Source organism: Tympanuchus pallidicinctus, unplaced genomic scaffold (genome assembly GCF_026119805.1).
Source record: "Tympanuchus pallidicinctus isolate F22 unplaced genomic scaffold, pur_lepc_1.0 scaffold1, whole genome shotgun sequence".
NCBI classification, from domain to species: Eukaryota; Metazoa; Chordata; class Aves; order Galliformes; family Phasianidae; genus Tympanuchus; species Tympanuchus pallidicinctus.
Window position 1 is genome coordinate 24,453,087 of NW_026294618.1, and position 24,816 is coordinate 24,477,902.

Here is a 24,816-nt window from a genome sequence, read left to right on the forward strand (position 1 = left end):
GTGGACAACACAGGGGATGATTTGACAGCCTGGTTCACAACAAAGCTGAAAGAACAGCCAGACAAAAACCATCTACCATCATATCTATGAAGAGTAAATACAGCAGCACCACTGCAGTCTAGTTCCAGGGGTCTTTAAAGCAGTTGCATGGTTACTTGCAGAAAACTGAGTGGACTCAAAGTAGCACTATCTGGAATTGAGACAGTTACATTAGCAGTTAGCATTCCAGTTGTGACTGAGTAAAGGAAGAGAACTGCATGTACAAAACTATACCTGTCTCACATTTCACAGAATTGTACAATATCCTGAGTTGGAAGGGACCACAAGGTTCATAGAGCCCAGCTCCTCACTCCACACAGGAACACCCACAAATCAAACCCTATGTTTGAGCGTTGTCCAAACGCTCCTCGAACTCTACAGTTAAGATGCTACCTGGGAAGCCTGTTCCATGCCAACCACCCTCTGGTGAAGAACCTTTTCCTGATATACATACAACCTGACCCTACTCTGACACAGCTCCTTGCTGCTCCCCTGAGTCCTGTTGCTGTCACCAGAGAACAGAGCTCAGTGCTGCCCCTCTGCTCCTTGTGAGGAGCTGAGGCCACCATGAGGCTTCCCCCCAGTCTAAACTGAACTTTCTACAAGGAGTTAAAGCTCTGCAGCATCTAGCACCAGCACACAACTAATGTCATGACTTTCATGCAGGGCTTGATATTGCTGCTGTAAATCAAAAGGTAAAGCTTGTTCCATTCCTGAGACAGAAACTCCTCAGGGATCAGCCATAGATTACACAGTGAGCTCCAACATGAAGCCATTGCAAACTTCCTCTCCTGCTCTATTACTGCAAAGAAAACTCACTGGTTTCTTGAAACATACCTAAGTTGTTTATCTATTAAATCAGACAAATTTAGTTTAAGTGATGCTCATCTTTCAATGAGAAAAAGAAAGGACTCATGTATAAAAGAATCATCTCTTATATAAAATGCTCCTATAAGGGCCTCCATCACCATGCTGATGATATAAAGGATTTGCATTCTACTACTGCAAACTATTACCATACATGGGAGCAATTTGAAGAATTACATACGTTTTTGTTTCACACTTGTACACTAGCTTAACTACTTTGGATTTTTGACAAATGATATAAAATCATAGCACTCAACAGCTGAAGGCAGTTAGAACTCTTTGATTCTCCATGTTTGAATTAAAAATATTGTGAATATTTTGATTAACTCACTAAATCACCTAGTTGCCATTTCACATTTCTTTTCTAAATTGCTTACGGACCTTTGACACTTCCTGTCTCTGTATTTTGAAATAGATCCAATACATTACTTTGGACTACATTAGTACTTATAATATCTTACAATATCTATCATCCACATTATAGTTTAATAGGATTGTTAGCCTTATACCTAAAGCATGACATTTTAAGTCACATCATCATTTCATTATTGAGCTAAGAAAAGGTTTTGAAATGACCATCATTGCAAGGCTGACTCAGTTATCTCTAAGGGCTCACTTTATATTTTATAGCTGTGAGAACTGACAGATTGTTATGTCATGAAATTCATGCAGGGCACGTTATTGCAGCCGTAAATCACAAGGTCAACTCATACAGTGGCCAGCAGTCTTTGGAATAATCCCTACATTCATGTTGTGTTCAATAAACCTCTCAGTAGAAAGATTATGTATGATGCTTTTTTTTTTTTTTTCTTCAGGACTGGTAAAGAATAGCTTCTGTGTCTTTGACTCTTTCAAGCTGCTTACTAAAATTTAAACAAGAGTTTTTGTTGGACATTTGTTTTTACTTGTCTCTCCTCTTAGGGACATGGTTTAGTAGGAGTTATTGGGAATAGGTGAACGGTTGGACTGGATGATCTTTTAGGTCTTTTCCAACCTTGGTGATTCTATGATTCTATGATTCCTCAAGGACTATATAAGACAAGCAACTCTCATTCAAAGAGTCAATTTGTTTTTTCGCATTTTGTTTTAGGAGCGTTTAAATCAAAACTACTGATCTGAAATCCTAGAAGTACTATATCAAATAAAATGAATCAAGCCATTACAGCTGAACTGTACTAATATTTAGGCAACCTACTACATTTCCTAGTTTGTCTGACAGAGATGCCTTCTGCCTGCTAACTGGGTCACTTCAAAAATCATTAGAAAAAGCAGGTTTCATCATGTGAAAATTCCTTTCCTGGTTAGCACACACAGAAATGTTATTTTAAAATTCACAGTTTCCTCTGCAGACTTGTCCTGTGCACAGCAAAAGATAACTGCATATACTCGAATTCTCCCTTGCTCTCTAGTTACCTACTAGCATAATTGCAAAACTTAAAAGGTTGTCTTAATTTGTTACTTAGTTTCTTGTTCACAGAATCAGAGAATCATCTAGGTTGAAAAATACCTCCAACAGCAGAAAGTCCATCTATCAGCATGAACTGTTGAGTCCTATCACTAAACCAAATCCCTTAGTGCCACCTCCATATATCTCTAATATCTTCAGGGATGAGGACTTCACCACTTCCCTGAGTTGCCTGTTCCAATTTTTTACCACTCCCTTTATGAAGAAATTCTCTTAATATCCAATCTAAACTTTCTCTAGTGCTTCCCTGGTGCTTCTCACTTGTCAGCTGACTAAAGAAATCAGCAAGCAACTTTCCAGCCACTCTTTCTCAAGCCTGTATTGCTGCATGGGTTTGCCATGACCCAAGTGCAGGGCTCAGCACTAAGCCTTGTTGACTGCTATGTCAGTGGACTTGGCCCACTGACCCAGCCAATCCAAAACCGTCTGCAAAGCCACAAACAGATTAACTGCCCTGACTAACTTGGTATCATCTGCAAATTTACTAAGGGTGCACACAATTCCCTTTATCTAGATTACTGATAAAATTTTTAAACAGAACAAATAGTTATAAAACTCCAGTCTGCACAAAGCAAGCTTCAGTAAATAAATAATAGGTTCATAATGCTTCGAACTTAGAAGCAAAATATATCCTTGGATTTTTTATTTTCTTTTTCTAAAAAGGTCAGAAAATTATAGGACAGTCTAAGAAGACAGACTCCAAAAATAAAAATTACAGTGTAGAATAAGCCAGTTCTTTCAGCAGAACAGAAGTGTTCTTTACAGAACAATTTATTATGTCAGAATGCATGATTTTCAGTGTACGAACACCTGTTTTATGAAGAAAGGCTGAGAAAGTTGGGGTTATTTAGCTTAGTAACCCCTAAATATATGAATTTTGATCAAGTATGGATAAGTCTGTATTTTCACATAAGAACTGTATACTTAGTTCTTCAATTCTTTTTTTCCAATACAAAAAAAAAAAAAAAAAAAAAAAAAAAAAATAGACTGTGTATTCTGTCTACATGTAGATTTAGGTCCTGAAAGCAAGCAGATATTTTAGAAGTCCTTTCTTTCAAAATTGAGTCTCATATAAACCATTCAATCAGGAGCTATTTGCCTTCTTGGCACATTGTTGTCTGCTCTCCTCATAGGGATGTGATAGACTATTAGGTAAGATTTTTTTAACAGTTAGAAACACCAGGTTTTTTTCCCATAAGTTTTGTACAAAATGAATGAATGACATCTAAGGAAAAATAACATCTATAATTTAGAATTTAAATCCTATTTTCATAAGTAAATTATGGGCTTGAAATACCTCTTTGATTGAAAACATCAATCATAATTTTCAGGATCCTACATAAGCAAAGAAATCACTGTAATTAATGGCATCCAAGATGGATTTACTTTCTTCTATGATATAAAGGAAAATTTAGGTCGGTTCCTTTAGCTGTTCCCAGTTTTTCCTCAGTCTTTAGGGACTTAAAACATTCGTTCCTAATGCACTCTAGACAAGTAGATACCCCAATACAACTACACATTCTGAAGGAGGAAAACACTCTCATTCCCTTTCATATTCCACTTTGCATGGAAGTAGAAATAGTATACACAGCAAACATTGATTCAGTCCCATAGCTGCTCACTGTAGCATGAGTAGAAAATGGTGTAGTAGCCTTGCTTGTAAGTAATTATGCTCAAGTACTACACAAAGTGATAGACATGCAAACACAAGACAAATCAGTTGAATCAGAGAGATTTCTCATTCCTTAGAAAATAAATAAGGGAAACCTGAGTGAAATGGATATAAAGTAAACAAATGAAACATGAGTGAAATGAAGAAAAAAGAATGAAAAAAATATACATTTGGCTCTTGTTGCTCTGTGCTTTATTTATCACATATAAACTAAGTCTGCTGGTTGTTGCAAAATGGCTACTTATAATATATCCTTCAACAGAAATCTGCTAGAAGAATTCTGAGTGATAACTGTTTTTTTTGGTTTATTCGTTTAGTGAGTTTGCATGAAGGGTGCACTTGAAAAAAGTGAAAGGACAGTTCAAGGAAAGTGAAAAATGACAGATGCTTGTGGCTTCTAACTCATCTGATAGATGCACTCAGAGTTAACATCAGTGTTTCAGTGCTTCTCTGCTTCTTATTTTTCCTTCTTTTTTTTCTGTCAGCTAGTGTCTACACTGAAGTTTGATCAAATTTATCTTGCAATGAAATACAGGGTCCCCCCTATTTCTTTTCTGTAGCCTGATCTGTACAATCTTGACTTTTTTTGTTTGTAATCATTTTCTTTCATCAGAACTGCATATTTTAGTATTTTATTTTTATCCAGATTGCACAGACTAGAATAAAATCATTACCAGTTAAGTGAAGACTTCTTACAGAAATTTTCCACATGATACTAATGTATACTTAAGATACTAAGTTTTAAGATACTAAGTTCCTAATATATTTTTAAGATAGTAAGAAATGTTTATCTATGTAATTTAACTTATCAGATGTAGTATTGTGGATGATTTCAGATGTTACACTCCATGCATTTTTATATGAAATCAACAAAGCAACAGCAGTTAGTCCAAGAGTTATTAGACAACTATGAATAATGGCACTTGCAATGATTGTAAAAGCTATTAAAATGCAAGCAAACATAATTTCATTGGGAAAAAAAGCAGGTCTGTATGGAGAAAGAACATTTTTCATCTCTAGCCATACACTTTATGGTCCCAGAACCACTATAATGTATCCCTCTCCTAGTGATTTCTACACTCCCTAAGAGCCCTTCAAATCAAACTTAAAGTCTTGTGTTTCATAACAAGGCCAATTTTCTCATTTTGTTGTTCTTCAGAAAGATACAATAATTCTGCATCTTCAGTAAAGTATAACAGATCCAGTAGTTTTAAAAATGAACGTATTTGGGAATGATATTGACATGTTTATTGACAGAGGTATTCAAATGAATGCTCCAATCACTTTAATATCACCTTTTCTAAAGAAATTAAAAATGGGAAAAAATATAAGTAAATTGTACTCTATTCAGCTCATATGACTGTATAAGTGAAATTACTCATTTAAATTCATGCTTGTATCTTTCTTCTACAACTTTTCAGAGTCCCAGGATATGTTCATCACTCTGTTCAGATTATTATTTTAAGGTCTAACCATTTTACGTGACCTTACGGAAGCAGAGATAACCAATTTATTTTTGTTTAGTTTCATTTAATTATTCCTGCTTCAAATATATAATGCCAGATTATACATACTAATGAGCATAATGGGAGATGGGTAAGAATTTATCATTCATTATTTTTTCCAAAACAATAATTGGTGAATGTTAAACACTCTTTTTTTCTGGCTGATCTGCACCAGCTTTTCAGATTCTTGCCACGCAAGTTTCTAAAGACAAACCCACAGTTTTGATCCTGTGGTTAGGCTGCACCAGACTGGGCTAAAGAAAGAGCAGAAAGAGAATTCTTGACTTGCACCTGAACATTGACCCAAGGAAGACAGCTGAAAAAAAAATTCTACACTACAGCTTTAAAGAGAGAGAGCAAATCAAATCAATATGTTTTACAAAAAATGCATAATTAGAAAACACATGATTGAAGAAGTGTATTTATCTGCTCTTTCAGACTGGTTCCTTACTCTGTCACTCATGCACACTGTAGGCTACCACACAAAGTCATTATAGACAGATGTGTTGGAAGAATTGTACCATATTTTTCTGTGCTGTAGGTATAGACATCACGTATGCATGAGTATCAGAATGTAAGCATGTATCTCTATATTCAAACAACAATTTACTGGAAATACTAAGGCAGCTGCAGAGTTATAAACCCTTCTTCCTCCAATGTTACTACATAATGGGACAGTCACATTGTGCCCAAGGGGAAGAAATTGCTGACATGTACCTGCAAATGGCCTGTATTCATGGCACAGCTTGAGCCAGCCTTGTCTATACCAACATACACATGGCATATACAAATCTATGTCCATACGTGTGAAATTCTGAGGTATATATTTGAACCTTCCTTAAATACTTGAAAAGAACAGGCATACTGCTGAATAGTTTATGGATCCCAAAATAAGAGATAATTCATCTAGCACAACTAATTTATTTCTATCTGTAACTGAAATTCAGAGTTGCAAATACACCAAATATATTGAGGGAAAAAATGCTATAGGGATATCAGACTACTTTTAAGGCCTTTTATTACACCAATAGAAATCCTTTTGAATTATTCTGAGTAAGCATTAAGTATGCAGATAGAAGCAACTGGCGAAAAGGTCTATCAGGCAGAGAATGAAACAGAACTGTGCTCTGGAATGTTTGTTTTTGATTCTAAGTGCAGCTGCTAAAAAACTATCACTGCAGTTTCACATAGATGTATTCTTTTGCAAGATGACAATATCATGGATGAGCTGAAAAGAAGAAAGCAGATGAACCGTGATGAAATCTTCTTGAAACCGTGAGTACTTTTAAAAAGTGCTCTTGAAAGTGCAGGAGAACTGGAATAACTTTTGAAACAACCTATACAAGATTCCACATAATATGGCTCCTAAGCTGTGCAGCTCATGTTTTAGCTACAAGAGAAGGTTTCTGATAAAAAATTATAAAAGCAAAATGGTAGTACGGTTAGCTACATGTGAAATCTACTGATATACAGAGCAGTTTGTTTAGGTACTGTACTAAAGAGTCATTAGTTACTAACGTGTTTACTACAAAGGCTATGCTGGTATACATGAGAAAGACTGCTATGCTAGAGGCAAAGTTGGTGTGATAATGTTAAGTGTCACAGCATTTTGTCACCTAATGTCTTTCCCAAAACCAGAACTACAGGCTGCTATAATTGTCTGGCACATCTGAGATTTCTGTGCTTACCAGTCTGCAAGAAATAGCAGCATGCAGTGAGATTTTCTCATTACCACAGAATTTATGTGCGTGCTTGCCTCCTCAGGAACTCACCGGTTATGATGAACCTTGCAGTCTGAAATTATTTAGTCTGTGGTGGACTAAATTTGGGTAAGATATGCTGCGAAAAAAACCCTGGCCTTCTGTTGTTACTGAATTCACACAATAACTGAACTCTCAACAACTCTTATTAAATTGGATTTGTCCCAATTCTTTAATAGCAATCCTCTTCACTTGTATAAATTTGCATGAAATACAAGCTTATAACTTACCTTTGCAACCTGTCATAAAAAGAAAAACATGAGCAGAGATGTAGTCACACAAACAAATTTAGCCAGAAAATGCTTACAGATTCATTTTGTACCTACCAAGACTGCTCTCTATCAGACAAATAGTCAAACGATGAACGGGGACATAGACAAATGATGGTAGACAAGTACTTCTGGCTACTGGCTCCTGAACAATTTCACTGTTTAATGATCAAATGGTGCACTGCACCAAACAGAAAAATTCTGTATCTATGGAGAATACTCCATATATTTTTAATGTAGGATCTTATGAATATAACAGCATACATTATGAATATTTAAGGCCCATATGAAAGCTGGATGATCAGTTGAGAGATGCCCTTCACTTAGATCTCCTTACAACAAATATAAATATTTATTAGGTTATAGTTGTATTAACATCATGTATAACACTAAAACACGTACAGCTGCATCAGCATTTTCTTCTATAATCTGTCTAACATGGAAAACAGTTTTGAACTGAAAACTTGATAAGGAGAGAAATATTTCTGCAAAGTAAGGAGAGCATGGAGAGGACAACAGAAGAGTTTATCCTTCACAAAAAAAAAAAAATCTTTCTGGAGCATTTATAAGTAGATATAAAAGTTCAATGTATTTTATAAGTAAAGTTTAGTCCACTGCATAAATATTAGTTTTAGAATCAAATCGCATCAAGACAGTCACTAGTAGAAGTCCACTTTACAGCACATTACAAATTTCGTGGCAGTTCTGAGTGCAAAAGCAGTATTCACATTTACAAAACCACTTGTTTCATATTATAAGGCTTATTTCTTTAGACTATCAACTAAAAAAATATGAACCAAACTACACTTTACACATGTAACTGAAAAGCTCTAGAATTCCAGGTTCCATCAGACACTGATGGTTTAAGGCTGACTGTGATTTTTGTTCTTAAGTGAAAAAGTTGCTGTTATTTTAATTCTGCAATTAAGTTGCTGGAAGTTTTCACAATATTGTTATATTATCAATGGACTAAATTCCCCAAACTCTGAATAACTAATAGAGAAATCCACTGTTTGTGCAAGAGATGACGATTCACAGAACTATTCTAAAGCCCGGCAGTGTCTTTCAGATAATATAGACATTATCCTATTTATTGCTATTATAGTAAAAATAAAATTTGATTTTTCAAGTCACAGCAGATGTAAGTTGAATATAGCTTAGCTCTTTTTCTAAGTGCCTTGGGCATAAGTGGGTAATCAATCATATTTAATCAATATGTTGCTCAGCCATGTAGATTCCTGTGTCTATAATTTCAGCTTTATTCAAATGATCTTTAGCCCCAGTACATTTCTCATTGATTCTTTTTCATATGGAAGGGGCACAGAAATCAATAAATGGCACACCTTAAAAGTTGCAAATACCAATTAAAAAAAAAAATTGCCTTTGAATCTCATTCTATCCAATGTATAGATTGTTTCAAGATTTAGAACAACTCTCTTTAGTTGTCCCACTCTCATTCTCACTGAGAACATCCTGCTGGGATTATAGAAATTGACTTTCAAAGTAGCAGAATCAAGTACCAGTTGCTCATTTTAACATATTCACTGAAGGACTAATACAGGTACAAACATGTCATGAAGAAGTGCAGGTCTTTACATACAGTTTCAATTTACATTCAAAATAGCAGATAGAATAGATTAAAAATCCCTGAGAATTTCAGTTTAAAATGTTAACCAGAGACTTCACATGCATAATTTTGGGAATTGTAGTCACATGTAAATGCCAATTATTTTTTTTTAAATGTGTAAATGTGACAAAACGTCTAGGTTGGCACTGAGTAAACATAAGCATAATTGTTTCAGTTTGTTTGAAAACTATTGAAAAATGTAAATAACCATTGTGCTTAGAATGAACAGCTGAGTGTGACATTTGCTTTCATTTTAAATAGCTTGAAATGAGAAGAAGAACAGCATGACATTAAAAGCACAATCTATCTTATTGTGTTGCTCTTTTTCAGTGACTTTGTTTGAGTGCAGCTCTTCATTCATTCCAGAAGATTACCAAAAGCTGTGTTTGGCTGGTTTGATCAATAAAGTGAGAGGCAAAAGAATATTTTTATCTAAAATTGCCCTTTATCTGGCTGTCCCACACCTAGAAGCTTCGCCAGCTTCTCAGTGTCTTGATAAGCTGGTGCATTTCTTATAAACAAATTATATATTTATTTGTAAACACAAGAGCCTTATCTAGGTATTCATATTAAGATGAACTCTCTGTGCAGGATATTGTAGAAAATCTTGCCTATTTGATACAATACAAATTGTACAGAAATACGATATTTTATCTTGTTTGTTAGAAGTATGATGTGTTAATTTTGTGATTCAGTTGGGTGAAGCAGTTCATAAATGCATAGCAAAATTAATTTATATTACTACAAATATTAATGTTATCATGAACTGCAAGCTACTCTGATTTCCTTTGAACCGTACTCTAGCTGTTGTGTAAGTAACATTTGAAATTGGTGTGTATTTTAGTCTTAAATTTATTCTAGTTTACAATTCTTCACATTTGGCACAAGGGATTGACTAGTAGGCCACTTCTAGATTTCCACTGGAAGGATCTTCTTACTGAGAGATCAAAGAATGATTATTTTAAACAACATATTTTAATTTGAACATCAGCTAAGTATTTGAAATAGCCCAAATGCAAGTTAAACCTCTTAAGAAGGCCTACCATAGCTCTTAAAAATACAAAGAAAACCTTCACTGTTTTTCACTATAGCTCTTTAAGATTAAGAAGACTGAAGCTCCAGAGACAAATGACTTCCAAAGCATGACCAGAAAGTACACACACTTTTGACTTATATTTATATAAAATAAAATATATCGTCTGAAATAATCAGTGTCTTTATTGCCTCAGTAGGACATTCCTTCCAGTAGAAGGTCTGCTCATGCACTGTCACACTACTGCGTAAATCATGAATATCAGTCTTGTCTATCATTCTTTTGCTGTCTCAAAATATGCCAGTAAGAGCTTAACCTTTAAAATTGCTTACCACTGTTGAGAAAAGATTCCAGAAGTCTTCCCGCAATTTGTAATGATGATAACTGTTAATTTTCCTGACTATAAACTTCAAGTATATGAAAAAATACATGTTCAACCAACAAATCTTAACCACTGTAATGAAAAAAATGGCACAAAATCAATATTTCCATTGGCCTTGTCAATAAAGGTCGTAATGAAGGGCTGAAACAATGTCTGCCCCCATTTTTATTTACCATCTCCTATCTTGGTGTACTGATACAGAACCAGCATAAAATTTGGCTTGATATCAGATCTCTAACAAACAAAAGTAATGCTTCAAATCACAATTATATAAGATGTAAGTTAAAAAGAAGCAATTAAAATGCAATTCCAGTACCATTCTCTCTACTCAAAATGTCTCTGCCTAATGCAATGTAGAATATGAACCTAATTTAAAAACTTAATTTGATAAATTCCAAACAAATATTTTTTTTCACTAAAACCTGCTGGCATGGCTGCCATTCTATCATTCACTTTTGTGTCTTCAGCATCCTTTGAGAAAAACAACAACTTGGTGGCAAATCAGTATTCCTAGAATGTTCCAGACTGAGTCATTGCTGTCAACAACTAGTGGTGGCATGCGTTACTATATTTGGAAAGTAAAATTAAGCAGTAATTCAAATTAATTGGTGTACTTAATGTATGAAAGTATTCCAAGTGTGAACCATAATGCATTTAATTGGGAATCACTCTGTGTGATTTCCTGTGAAAACAAAGAGTCCATGGTTTAGAAGGCTGTTATTTCTTTATTTTTAATGAAGCTTTGAGTCCTTTTCAGAGATATTTTCAGTATGGCAATGCTTCAGAAATAGTTTCTTTCGAGGAAAGTTCATAATGACCAATTCAAGCCTCTGCTCTTAACTACGCTCAAGTGAACATCTCCTTAAAAAGAGCGCATTGTACAAATCAGCTGCACTGAAGTAAGGTCAGTCACCTTTGCAGAGTACTCCTAGTCACCAGGTTACAAACTCAAGACAAACCCCCTGATCACAAATACTGCGTAGTTAATTCATCAAGAGCTCCATTCAAATTCAAACATAACAAACTGCTTTTAAGACATGTAAGGCAAGTAGCAACCATTGTTATCCTCTGCATTTTCTCTCTAATATCTGTATCTCTGCTTCCTGTAGGTGGTCTTCAGAAGTTCCTCACGGACACTGTTCAAGCTACATCCAAGAAAAGCTACATCAAAAGCAAGGAAACAAAAGGGTGTGAGATGTGTCACTCCTCCTTTATGGGAGAGCTGCACAAGTGGACACATTCCTATCGAGCCCTTCTCTTTTCTGAAAATTTTTCAAAACTATTTTCCCCTTGGTTGGGCTTTACATTCAAAATGTTGAGTACGAATACATTCATCGCAGCAACAATACTTCATTTTATTTTAGAAACCTTCAGTCATTTTGGTTTATGGACCCTCCAAAGGCCAATACCAGAATACAAAAATACAAAGGAGTGATCCAAACTTTTAAATGCTTATCCAAAGTATTTAAACAGTTAAGTGTTGCAACATGGAAAAGTCAACAGAATCTCTGATTAACAGAACTGAGAATATATACATATATATATATATATATATATATATATATATATATTTTTTTTTTTTTTTCCAGGAAAAACTGTTGAGACATTAAAAAAATCTGCTGCATCCATCCTATTATATTTCTTGAATTCACTTTGAACTTAGCATCAAAATGAGTATATTTTATTAGAGCAAAGAAAAAAAAAAAAGCAGTTACACAAAATCAGTGACACTGCATTCATGTGCACTGCTAATCAAACCAAAGGTGCTTGCATATCCTATGCAAAATTTGCAGTGGAGTACCGTTCTCAGAAATGAAAGTCATAAGCATATAAAGAAATGGTAATATCCTTGAGTTATTCGTAAGTTGCCTACAAGCAGAAAATGAGACAGAGTAAATTGGATAAATTATTCATTGTAAATTAGTTTTTCATCTCTGGGATTTATTGTGAAAGAACAACAATTACACATGACATTTGTTGCTGGTCAACAAATAAATTCACTTGGTTTTAGCATCAAGACAGATAAATAGTTCAATTGCTATTTAGGAAGAAAAATGGTGTTTATTACTACATTCAAAATTAAAAATATTTTTCCCTAAAATATTATTAACAAATTCACACTGAACTCTTCCTTCCACCTGTACACCAACAGTTTTAAATATTATCTCAGTTCACAAGATAACAGAATGTATTTGGATTATGTTCATTAGTCTCTCCAAATTGGTAAGAGAGAGATTTTCATTGCAAACTGTTGGATGACGGCAAATCTGGGAAAGCCCGTATATTCTCAGCTGTGAAATACAGATGTTGAAAGGAGCAGGAGACTGAAGGATCTCCAAAACATATGATTTTGCTCTACAAAAAAAATGTTTACAGTTACTTAAATAGGTAAAATAAAAGCACAAATGTGTTTGGTTTCATTGCAGTACTCTATTATAAATTAAAATCACTTTTGTGTGCATATGTTGTGTTTCTGAGAGCAAAAGCAGTGTAGGATTGCCTGAATATTTTCCTGATCTTCTGTAATCCAGCTGCCTCAATTTCTTCTTTCTTTATATTTGCCAAACAGGAAATGGCTAATAAATGTTTCCTAAAATCTGTTTAATATCTTAGGACATTTACCAGTAGTGTAGATGAAAAGAAGATTTGCTTCATTTATAATTTTAATCTTAAATTACAAAAACCCTGTTTTGAAATTGTCAGTCGTGGATTAGGAAAAGAACTCTGCACAGAACAGGAAGATTTCAGATATTATGCAAAAAACAGATACACTATATCTATCTATCTATATTATCCATAAATGTGGAATATACTTTTTTTCAATACTATTTTTTTCTTTTTTCTTTTATTTTTTCAAGCAGGGTTTTATACTCATTTAAAAATAGAAACTGTGTTGAGGTAAATAATAGTAGGGACTTAATTTCCCTCCTCTTTTTTTTGCAGCTGTTGTTCAGTTTTGGGTTTTGGCATTGACAGAAAGTGTGCCCTTGATTCGAAATGGCCATGATCTAACCTCTACTCTTCAAATACAGACGGTTGAGTAAAGCTTTTCCAGAAGGCCTCTATTTAAATAAAACTGAATCTTCTCAACAAAATTCTATCTTCTCAATGGTTCTCCCAGAGATAGAATTAAAGTGTGGATGGGTTGTTCATCTTTCTTACCTTTGGATTTGTTACAGCTCAGAAAAGTCAGATTTTATATATGACGGAATTTTTTCTTCTACTTGAATATCTGTTGTTATGGTGATAGTTCCAGGAGGGAACATTAATGAGGATGACTTGAAAGCTTTGATGTTTACAGCATGATTACTTGTAACACCTCATAAGAAAAGGTGACAGCTACTACTACTCCTTGCTAAATATGCATAATTGTATCAATTTAAATGAAAAATACCTGTATTTCTATTTGTTAGGCATCTGTAACAAAACTATGAATACAAGTGAAAAATCCATATATACTTATGTAATAAGAATTCAGAAGAATAAAGAAATCTTATTTTCTCAGAAGGGATATTATTTGTTATTCCTAAGAACTTCACCTACAATAAACAGTATTTTTCAACTACAGCAGTCTTCAGACTACGTTTATAGCCTGAGTTGCTCTTTTGCGATATTCTGAGAGCTAACTAGCACAATCTTCTCATATCCAAAACTAAGCTGTGAAAAGCTCTGTGAACTCACATCACCCGAACCATAATTCTGCTGCCACATTATATCACCTAGACTGTGATTCACCAGCAGGAGGTACGCAGTAGAGACAAAGAGCTTATTTGATTAGATTCTTCGGCCTTAGAGGTGCTGGTAGCTCAGCACAGCAGTTTGGCTCACATCTGTTAATGGTGCATGCAATTACTTACATATCCTTCATATGCCTCATGTGCAGGTGGTGGGGGTGGTCTGTAGCCTGGTACCGCTGGGGCCCCCCTTGCTCGAGGTGTGGGAACACCTCTTGCTACAGGTGGGACGGGGAGAGCTCCACGAGTCACTGGTGCTCCTCTGGGTGCTTGGGCACCTCGTCCAGGGAGGGGCGGAGGAATCGCACCCCCACGGCCCCTGTGGGAGCAGAAAGAAGTGAATGCACTGGGGTGTACGTTAAGGGAGGACAGGCAAATGCTACCCCACTATAAAGGCTCTTGTATTTTTACTGCTATTTAAAGTGTTGTGCTACTATGGGTTTTGGCAGCTATGATGTCAAGCTCTTTTAGGCAGTATCTCATGCAGAACTTCTGTTATGGAAAGACATTATTTCTAAGCTACTCAGTGCTTTTTGCATCTGATCCTTCTTCTTCACTTGTACTACTGAAATCCTGGAGCATTGTGATTCAATTTGCAGAGTTACTCTGAAATAGTTCCAAAACAAGAAAAAAATGAAGATTTTTTTCCATTGCTTCCAAAATACAAAAGCAGTCATCACTGTCAGTTTCATGCTTATTGGTGGATGGGAGAATTTGTCTGGCAGAAGACGATGCTGGATAGCAGAAAAGAGCAAGGCAAAGCAGGGAGTATAAAAGGAGAGTAAGAACTTTCACTCCTGTTCAATTTAGTTCAGCACAAGGAAAGGATAGCGTAAGATTCGGGCTTCCCCAGTTTACAGAGAGAGCAGTGAATATAGACAAGCAGAGAAAGGTTTAGTTTAGCATTCTGCTCCTTATTTACGCTATATCCAAAACACTGGTATGTCAGAAGCAGCAGCTGATCTTGGTTAAAAAGAGGTTCTGGTATCCAGATTTGCCAAACTAGAAGGAGGATATATCAGAGAAACAATCTATGATTTTCCTTTCAGTATATAATTTTATATATAAAAATAGTGTTGTAGCTGAGGATTTGCTCTACCGAACAGTTCTACAGTTCTATTATATTCTTTCTACTGTAGTAGCTTTATGGAAATAAATAGGAGGCATTACTTTTAGCGTAACTTATTTAACTTAGATATTCCAGGTCCTTTTTTTTTTTTTTTCCCTTACTCCTTTTTTAACATTCTGCGATTTCTTACTGTTAAGTAAGGAAAGTATCCAACATCATAGTTTCTGTCCTATTGCTCCAGTCAGTAGTGTTCAACAAGAATGGAAGCCAGCACTCCACTGATTATACTTACACTAATTTAAAACTGCCGGTTACAATGATGTTGTGAACATCACCATCAAGTCCTTCACAGATCTTAGTAGCAAGGAAATCTAACTTCTGAGCCTCAGAACACTTCCATTAGAAGATGGTCATGAATGTCTAGTGTATAATGTCTTGGGCATGTGTAAGATATTACAGATTAAAAAAAATATATATGTCAAGAACAGAGGGAAAACTCTTTGCAGGAAGGAAAAAGTGGCACAAGATCAGCCAGTTCAATTACCAAAGAGCAACTTCTCTGTGAGCACAATCAAGGAAGCTCTGTATTGCATTCCCTCTAAAAGTGTTTTTCTTAGCACCACTTGCCAAGCCTGAGTAGCCTGATAACTTAAATACCTTAGGCAACAAATTTTTAAGGGTTCACATTCAAAAATGAGCCATAAGGATTACAGGAAGATTATATACTGTCTTCATGAACATGCAGAGGTATCTGTTGACAATACACACACACACATACACAAAAAAATACTTGCAGGAATTCAGGAAACATTCATATACCAAAAGTTTTAGATGATATCGGTGAAATTCATAAAGAAATGATAACATATACAACACATAGAATACAATTTAATATTTAGACTATAGCCTAGTATTATTCATATACTATGCCAAAAATAAGTAATGAGTTGGCAAATAAGCAGCTATCCAGACTATGTAGCCTTCTCTGTCTACAGCACAGAATGCCATTTTATTGACCTATGATTTTATGACACCAACTATTCTGCTTCTGCATCAGCATTACAATGTTTTCTCCCAGACATATCCTTCCACTAGCTTCATAATCTGTTCTGATTTGCAGTCTGTTACTTGCAACTCCCCCCCCCCCCCCCCCCCTTATGACCTGTAAATTACAGATTCGAGAGCCTGGAACAATGTAGATAGCACAAATTCTCAGAAGAAAAACAGTCAGTTTGATTTACTGACTGTGATGTCTACAATTATTATTTTTAACTGCTTATTTTGCCATTGTTTACACTTTCTAAAACTATTCACATAATAGATTAGCTACCACACCTTGAAGGAGCTGCAGGCGGCACACGGATCCCTCTTCCTCGAATACCCCGTCCACGTGCTGAATCCTCGGAACCATTCAAATATGACAGCTCTCTCAGTTGCTCCTGACGAATTTCATCATTATAATCCTGAAATGCAAAAGATGAAACTTACTGAAATGTTGTATTTTGGCTGAGCTGCCAAACAACTTAAAACAGAAATTAAAGAAATTGCACAGATGCTGTTTGGATGAATTGCCTTGCATAAATTACCTGTAGGCTGCAATATTATTTTTGTTATTCACATTGTATTCATATCAAGTGATATGAAATTGATGTATTTGTGGACTGGATAAGTGTCAATAATATGTGGTCAGACAAATTTATATATATACTTAAGATGGCTAAAAACAAGATGCACACACAAAATTGAAAACAAAAGGCACACAAGGTATAAACATGAAGTCTATTTGTAAACAAAATGCAAACACACTTTCACATACAGAAGGTACAAATCTGAAACAGCACGAAATAAGAACAAAAAAACCCATTTTATAAATACTTGGTATATTTTTCTGGCAGAGAGCATTGTCTACTTTTATGTACTCCAAGCACATATTTCGCATAACACTGCACTCTGGCATAGAAAATTGTTCACTGCATGCTTTTGATTGGGTGGTTTCACAAAAACATACCAATGATTATAGCATTATGAAATTAAACTCTACAGTCATATCATTTACTGAATTTTATCATCATTGATTGCTGCCTTCAGTTATTCTGTATATCTATTAAAGAACTTTTGAAAGGAGCTCTCTTTAGGAGCAACAAGGCAATGTTTACTGCATAAAATCATTCAATTATATATAGAATAGGCCCATTCTAAGTCTGCAGGGTATCTACAGCACTGCAAGTTTCTGCTAGCTCAGTCAACAGAACATTGGATGATTGTTCTTTTCTTACTGATTCAAAACATATAATATTGGGTAATTTAAACTGATTTTACAGCCTTTGTCTTAGTCAGAATTCCCTTTTTCTTTAGTTTCTTTTGCTTTCAGCTGAACACGGTAATAAGGGCTCACTGCAGTAGCCATCTCTCTGTCAGGAGAACTCTGCAACAATTAACTAGCGTTTCTGAACAGAAAGTATGGATTTTCAGCCCTTCAAATTCTACATCCTTCAACAGGAAACTGTCATGGACTAACATTCAAGAATCAAAAAATGCTGCAGTACCTGCTTCTTCTCCAGTGGGCAACTGTCTAGGTTTAGTTACAAGTAACACTTCTTTCTAGTCATGTTAGACCAAACGAACTATGAGACAGGACCTGGATTTCACCAGTTTCTAATCCTTACCAAATTTCTGAAGTCAGCTTTCTTTGCCAGCAAAATGGGCTTAAGAAATTTGCAGATAATACTAACAGTAAATAGCTGACTCACTGAAAATGATAGAATCATGGAATCATACAATATCCTTAGCTATGTGAGGGGACTCACACAGATCTTTCAGTCCAACCCCTGGCTCCACACACTGTTGGAAGAAAAGCACTAAAAGCACTAAAGCACTGTTGGAAGAAAGTTACTGCAAACCTTGAATAGGCTATACAGATTCAAGACTCAACTAGACAGATATAACAGCCTTGATTTTCTGTTTACTGTTGGCAGTAGAAATGCTTGAAGAGAAATACTGAAGAAGACCTTCAATTGACCCTTCCGATAGACATTTCCATGACCCTCTGAAGTTCTCATCTGTATCCACAGTATTGTTTTTAGATTCCCTTGTTCAAAAGGAGCCATTGTTGGAAGAGATGACTTTTGGTAAATGTGATCTGTGAAACAAAACAACTAACGCTAGAAAACAAAATCCAACTCTTGCGTGGAGTATTGGAGAAGCTGGTGACCGAGGGAGGTTTGAGTGATGAGGGAGAAACAGGAGAGGAAGTTTTCAAACAGTTTTGCCACTATTTTTTGTTTGATCTCGGGAATACATCCTGAAGAGATCCCAATAAAGAGCTAAACCTCTTTTTTTTTTTTTCTAAATTACTGAATCAGAAGCCTGGGCAATATGTTTAAAGATATGATGCTGACCTTTTCGTGCTCTTAGAGAGTGTAGGCCTGGTGATAATTTTACTTCTACATTTCTAAATTTTTAGGGAGTGCAGCTGGAATAAAGTCTAATAATGCAATTCAGAAGAGTACCATATTTATACAAAACAACATGTGACATTTGCAGCAGAGTCATAATTATAAGTAAATCCCCAATTTGCTAGTAAACCAGATGATAGCTTTCAGTTCACAGCAATCGCCAAAACTTTTTGCACATTTTTTCTGTCATTTTAACATGGTAATGAGACAAAGACATCTTCATAAATAAATGTGTTCTGTAAAACACAAAGGGAAAGAAACAGATAGAATCAATCAAATCACATTTAAAGCAATAAATAAATGTACAATTTCCTGTGACTGGCTTAATGTCATCTGCTATTCATTCATACTGGCTTTGCAAGGATTATAATTTCAACCTTGCTGATTGGGTTTGCCCTTCAGATTCCAAGCAGTGCTCAGAGTGAATTTCATTAATAATGCAAGTAAATTTTGTTAGAAAAAAGATGGGGGGGGGGGAAAAGAAAAAAGAACAAAAAAAAGAAAAAAATGCCTGCAAAGAACACAAATTAAAACTGTCTATGTTGCTGCTTTAATCTCTTTCCTTTGGAACATTGTTGTATAAATGAACTTGTAATAGAAACTGCCTCAAAGGCACAGTTCCTTGCTCAGATGTTAATATCATTAAAAATCTTAGCACTGACTGAAAGGAAAATCCAAATTAAATTTATAAATACAGCAGGATCTGCAAACATACACAACTCCATTACACAATTCTCCTTGCGTTCCAGCTGTATTCCCTCTTAGGAAATATGAACAAAGTATTTTGAAACAGTAAGAAAAAGACAAAGGTATACAGAGAGCTGTAATTAGAATGTTGGGAAAAGTATACCGAAAGAGAAAGATTTCCATTAAATATGTAACTACGTAGATCATTTATGCTGTATGCCCTTTAAAAGGCATAATAAAAGCTACAATTTCTAAATCTGAAATCTGAAATTTTCAAAAGACATTCTCACTTCAACACATAAATTAAACAGAAACAGATTTAATCTTTCATAACTACTACAGACAGAGTATCCTGCTGAATATTTAACTTTGGCTAAGTGCACAAGAGCCTAGCACTTGAGCAAAATTACGCTGATGATATTTTGTAGATATCTAGTCCCAAGTGAGAGTAGATGTGGCAAGACATGCCTGTACTAAACAAAGTATAATTAAGCAGCTATACACTATAGTAGTTTATTGTTGCAGAAAAAATACTCTTCATGTTAAGCTCATGAGAAATGTACTGTATTCACAATTTTCATTTAATTTAGAAATCTTATAGCTGAAATTAACATATAATTAACAACTGCATTTTGCTCTGGTTTATGTCTTAGTGGCACTATTGTCTATATACAGGTTCATTCAGTGATGTATGTACATCACAGCAGTCAAGGTTTGCAAACAATCACTATGGGTGAGCTAACCACTCACACCCATGTCTATTTACATAAATATTTATCCTGACTTTTTAGATACACCAAGGATTTACAATCTCAGCAAAGCCACTAGAAACCCAGAGCCATCAAATCACAATGTTTATCTAAGTGGCCCAAACCAAGGTACATATTTAGATAAAACATTTAGTATTCTAGGCTACATGAAGACATTTATCCCAAACTACCACAACAATGCTTATGATGGTTAATTAAGTCAGTTGCCTTGGCTGTGTTAGGAACAAAAGAAAGCTGTCAGCATCAAAATCAGACTAGAGACAGCTCATCCAGGAGCTGTTCTAGCATGGAAGTACAGCAAAGATGGAAAGCATGTAAGCTAGGAAATGTAAAAAACACTTCTGTAAAAAATAGAAACGTATCATGCAAGCTGCGTAACCTGATCTGAATTAAAAAGAACATGCAGTGACAAGGAAGGAGAGTTTATAAAGAAAGCAAAGGGTAAGACACAGACAGAGGCAATGGATTATATAGGAATACATATCTGTCATTATCATAACAAAGGCTCGTGGAAGTCGAGGATAAATCAATCTCTTAAGGGCTGTGATCTCCTGCCCTGAATTGTTTTGCAAGTTTAAGTTCTTTCCATGTGTATGAATGATTTGCATTGTTAATAAATATCATTATTCTTATCTGTGACAGATGAGTTTCATTCTACCTAGTTAAGGGGAAAGTAATTTAGGTTAAATGCAAACTACCTTAAGAATGCAGATTTATGCATGTCAAACCAAAAATGATAATCAGAATGCTTCACACTGACAGTGTTGAGGTATGACTGGGTCTCACTTGGTCTTTTATACAGATCACGCTTTACAGCATACTTGCATTCCTTGTACAGTTTACATAGCTAGGTATCATGTGAACAGCAAACTACCCTCTACACGCTCTAGAACAGAATAACAAGGTAACTTAAATTTACAGACTAGCAACTACCTGTTAGTATGGATTTAAGGCATCAAACTTTCCATGATTTCAACAGAGTGAAGTTGCAAAAAATAAATGCTTTACTTGTGCTTACTATCTATATAATGCTATACACAATGCTATCTATAAAATGCTTCTCAAAGACCCCAAGGCATTAATACCTCAAATTTACAGCTGCCTTATGTAGAGAAGTTAAAAATGATACCTGTGACAACTCTGTTTTCAAAAGAGTCAGTTATTACTGTAAAGTGACCCTCACCTCTTTAAAATAAACATGGATAGTCAAGATGAGAAATATGGTCCAAAGGTTCTAAAATCTCAGTTTGTACTGCCTACAAACTGAACTATTACTAAGCTTGCTTTTCTCTCTCAGGCTTATAATACTCTCTGAAACTACTGCCAACAGAAAAAATCATATTCACATTCACATTTATTCCCCATTCTGGGTTCTTTTCCTGCACTCAGCATAGCAGGTAGCAGGAAGGCAGAAGGAGATGGATTTGAACTCGCCTGGCACTTCTGCATCCTGCCCAGCTCCCAGCATCTCTAAAAGAGCTTTAGAGCCCATATATGTGCACAGAGTCATTGAAGCTAGCCTATCTCCCATAAATCTTGATGTTGCTATCTTGGGGCTATCTTCAGGCAGCCTAAGTAACAATTAGCTTGAAATTTCTATTGAGTAACTGTTTCAAGAAAACCCATAGCCAGCCAGTAGGGTACAGAAAATCCAGAGAATCAATTGGAGTAAAATGATGTGAATATAGCCCTTTTATTTTTTAATTTTTGGACAGCCACAAATTAATTTTTGACACTAGTAGAGATCTTGTCCTCAAGCTCTCCTGTACATGTGGGGAAGCATCAAGCCTGTGAAAACAGTCAGTGGTGAGGAACTCCCTGTAGTCACTGCTGCTTTGTGTTCTCTGTGGACCAGTGACAGTGAGCTGTGTTAAGATTCAGCTTCAAAGCGTGGTGAAAAACACTAACCTGGACTCATGGAGTGAGGATTTGCAGTTTGTTACTAAAGAGGCCAAGAACCCAGAAATTCTCACTTCTTAGCTGAGTGCTTTAATATCAGTGTGCTACAAAAAACATAATTAGCACTGGCTGTTCACTATCAGAAGAGCTTGGTGAACTAAATCCAGGGCTGACATAGGTATTTTATCATTTCCTTATATTCAAAGATTTAATTCTAAGGTTCAATTGCATTCAAAACGTAAATATAATGAACGTTTTCCTATGCGTATCTACAGCCAATCCCTGTCTACTTAAGAAGCTAAGAAAATTATGTTAGGTAGATTGGACAGCCCTCTCAATCACCTAAAATTAAGGTGAGCCAGTGTCTCAGCTGGGCATGTAAATTAGGTGGATGGAATGGCATCCTCAAATTTCATTCTTTAGTAAAGAATCTTTTAATAATAAAAATTCAAAGTTCACTGTAAAGCATAAGATTGACCTATAGCAGGGACCATACCTGACCAAGTAATTCCTGCAAGGTTCATTGGAATGATGGAAGCAGACTCTAGCCCATCCTGTGTAGGTTCTGATGGGTATGACATATGCTTTCAACAGTACATGGACGTGTTAAAACCGACAGCTGTTTTCATGTTTCTAGATAAGGCTTGTGCTCTCTGAACCCGTTTCTAATGTATATGCATGGTTTCCTGGTTACCTACAGCCAAAGCCATCTGTTAAGATGGCGTTTTGCCCATCTGCAGATTGATCTGATTATTTCACTAGAGCATAGGTGCCAGGTAATGAAAGGTTTAGATGGACAGCCTGCAGTGCACCACAAGTGATAATGCTTCTGCCACAAGTCCTCTTCTGCGATGCCAATACTGCACTAACGCCACATACCTCTTTGCATTTGCCCATATATACTGGCACTTGCATAAGGCCATTTTGTGTGCATGCAGCTCTCTGGCTGACAGTAACTCCCCAAAATGCATAAAAAGATAAGTATAATCCATCTGAGTCCAAGGAAGAAACGTGATTTTCTCTAAGCAATCAGCAACTAAGCCAGATCCATAGCTATAAACATTATGTCCTTTCACTTGTCACATATGCAAAAAAAAAAAAAGACTGTCTTTACCTGCTTCTGAAAAATAAACCTTAGTTGCGTGGGTCATCCTTAGAGACCAAAACAGATAAAACAGACCATATATTTCTCTCAGCAGCATTCTGAATGTGTGCAGCCAATATGAATTTCAGCTTATAAATGCCATGGGCAGAATTCAAGCAGACATAAGCTAGAGCCACGTACACTTGCCTTTGAGGTTAGTTGACAGCTGGGGGATTTGTCAGCTTGCCACAGAGAGCACTAACCCAAGTGTGGATGTCATTTTTCTCTTTGAGCATGCACAATTAAGTCTGCCTGGCAACATCATCATGGGGCACTGCACTCTACAAGCAGTGTGGGAGGGAGAGTGGAGGACATCTCACTCCTCAGCATTGAAGAGAAGCTGCCAATACCCAGTGTACAGCATACAGTGTGCATAGACAACTGCTGTGAAACTTTGATCCAGACATTTTAACCTTTGCTAGAACAGAGCAAAATAAAATGCAGTTGTGTATTCAATGTATTGTGTTTGGGCTTTTTTTTTCTTTTTTCTTCTCCAAATGAAAGAGGGCCTGGAACAGAAGATTATTCCAGTTTATGTGGAATTAGTGTTAGCCACAAAGAAGTTGAGTGCATGCTGTTTGAATAATTTTCAGAAATCTGTATTGAATTCCAGATGGTTGCCCCAATTTGTTCCACTCTTCTTGCTCTTAGGCCCCCAGACCAATGGATACCATGGTCTGTAATTAATTCGAATTAGAGCAATGATAACACAGAAGTCAGTTGGCTAACAGCTACCTATCCACGAATTTAATTTTGAGTGAGTCCTGGCTGCAAGAGACTTGTGCTTACTTACAGCTGTCATATGAAATGGATATAAAAAGGAATTGATAATATAATGAGAGGCCATACAGTATACTGTGGGGAGAGTGGTGTAGCCATCTACCACTAAAGAAGTCTTTGAAAAGACTTTGCACTGGATGTTTGTAACACATCCTAAGAAGGAAGGACATGATATAAGTGATTTTCCTCTGGGAAAAACTATTTGCTTCAAAGAAATCAGAAGAGTAAGACTATCAGTGTTTTTTTTTCTCCAGTTTTTTGCTGGGAAGTTTTACTTTGGCTTCTAACATTACTAATTATTCTTGAGACTGGAGAAATGATCTGCCATAAGACTACATTATGGTAAATCAAATTTGCAAGCTACATATAGCACCTATTCAACTTTTTTTTTAACTATGTCAGGTGGGAGCCATGTTGCATCCTGCTAAACCCACTTCCATAGGTTTACACTATGTTACACTCAACCACTTGTTGAGCAAAAAAAGAATGCCAACAGCAGTCAACAAAATTCAGATTCAATTGCTCCCATTTAGTGTGCTAGTCTCATATAGTCCTGCTACAGCTATGCTTTCTTGCTCCCATGTGGCACGGTAAACAAAGAGAAATGAAGGATGAGAAATCTGGCCAAGAAAATATCTTACAGATGTTTGTTGAGCATC

At 35.8% G+C, this 24,816-nt stretch overlaps 1 protein-coding gene across 6 annotated transcripts in view; it reads right to left on the bottom strand.

Annotated features, from left to right (window-relative positions):
• Nucleotides 1-24,816, bottom strand: part of KHDRBS2 (KH RNA binding domain containing, signal transduction associated 2) — a 334,761-nt gene that overhangs the window by 113,374 nt on the left and 196,571 nt on the right. For 5 of the 6 annotated variants that reach the window (XR_008206779.1, XR_008206778.1, XR_008206780.1 and 2 more), the window contains exons 5-6: nucleotides 16,758-16,885; nucleotides 14,477-14,672 (exon numbers count right to left, since the gene is read on the bottom strand). Coding sequence is in view for 2 of the 6 variants with exons in the window: in XM_052682944.1 (XP_052538904.1) it covers nucleotides 14,477-14,672; nucleotides 16,758-16,885 (324 nt within the window). In the remaining 4 variants the exon portion in view is untranslated. Of the gene's footprint in view, nucleotides 1-12,210; nucleotides 12,975-14,476; nucleotides 14,673-16,757; nucleotides 16,886-24,816 lie in introns of those variants that run through there. The other variant, XM_052682955.1, reaches the window with a different exon arrangement.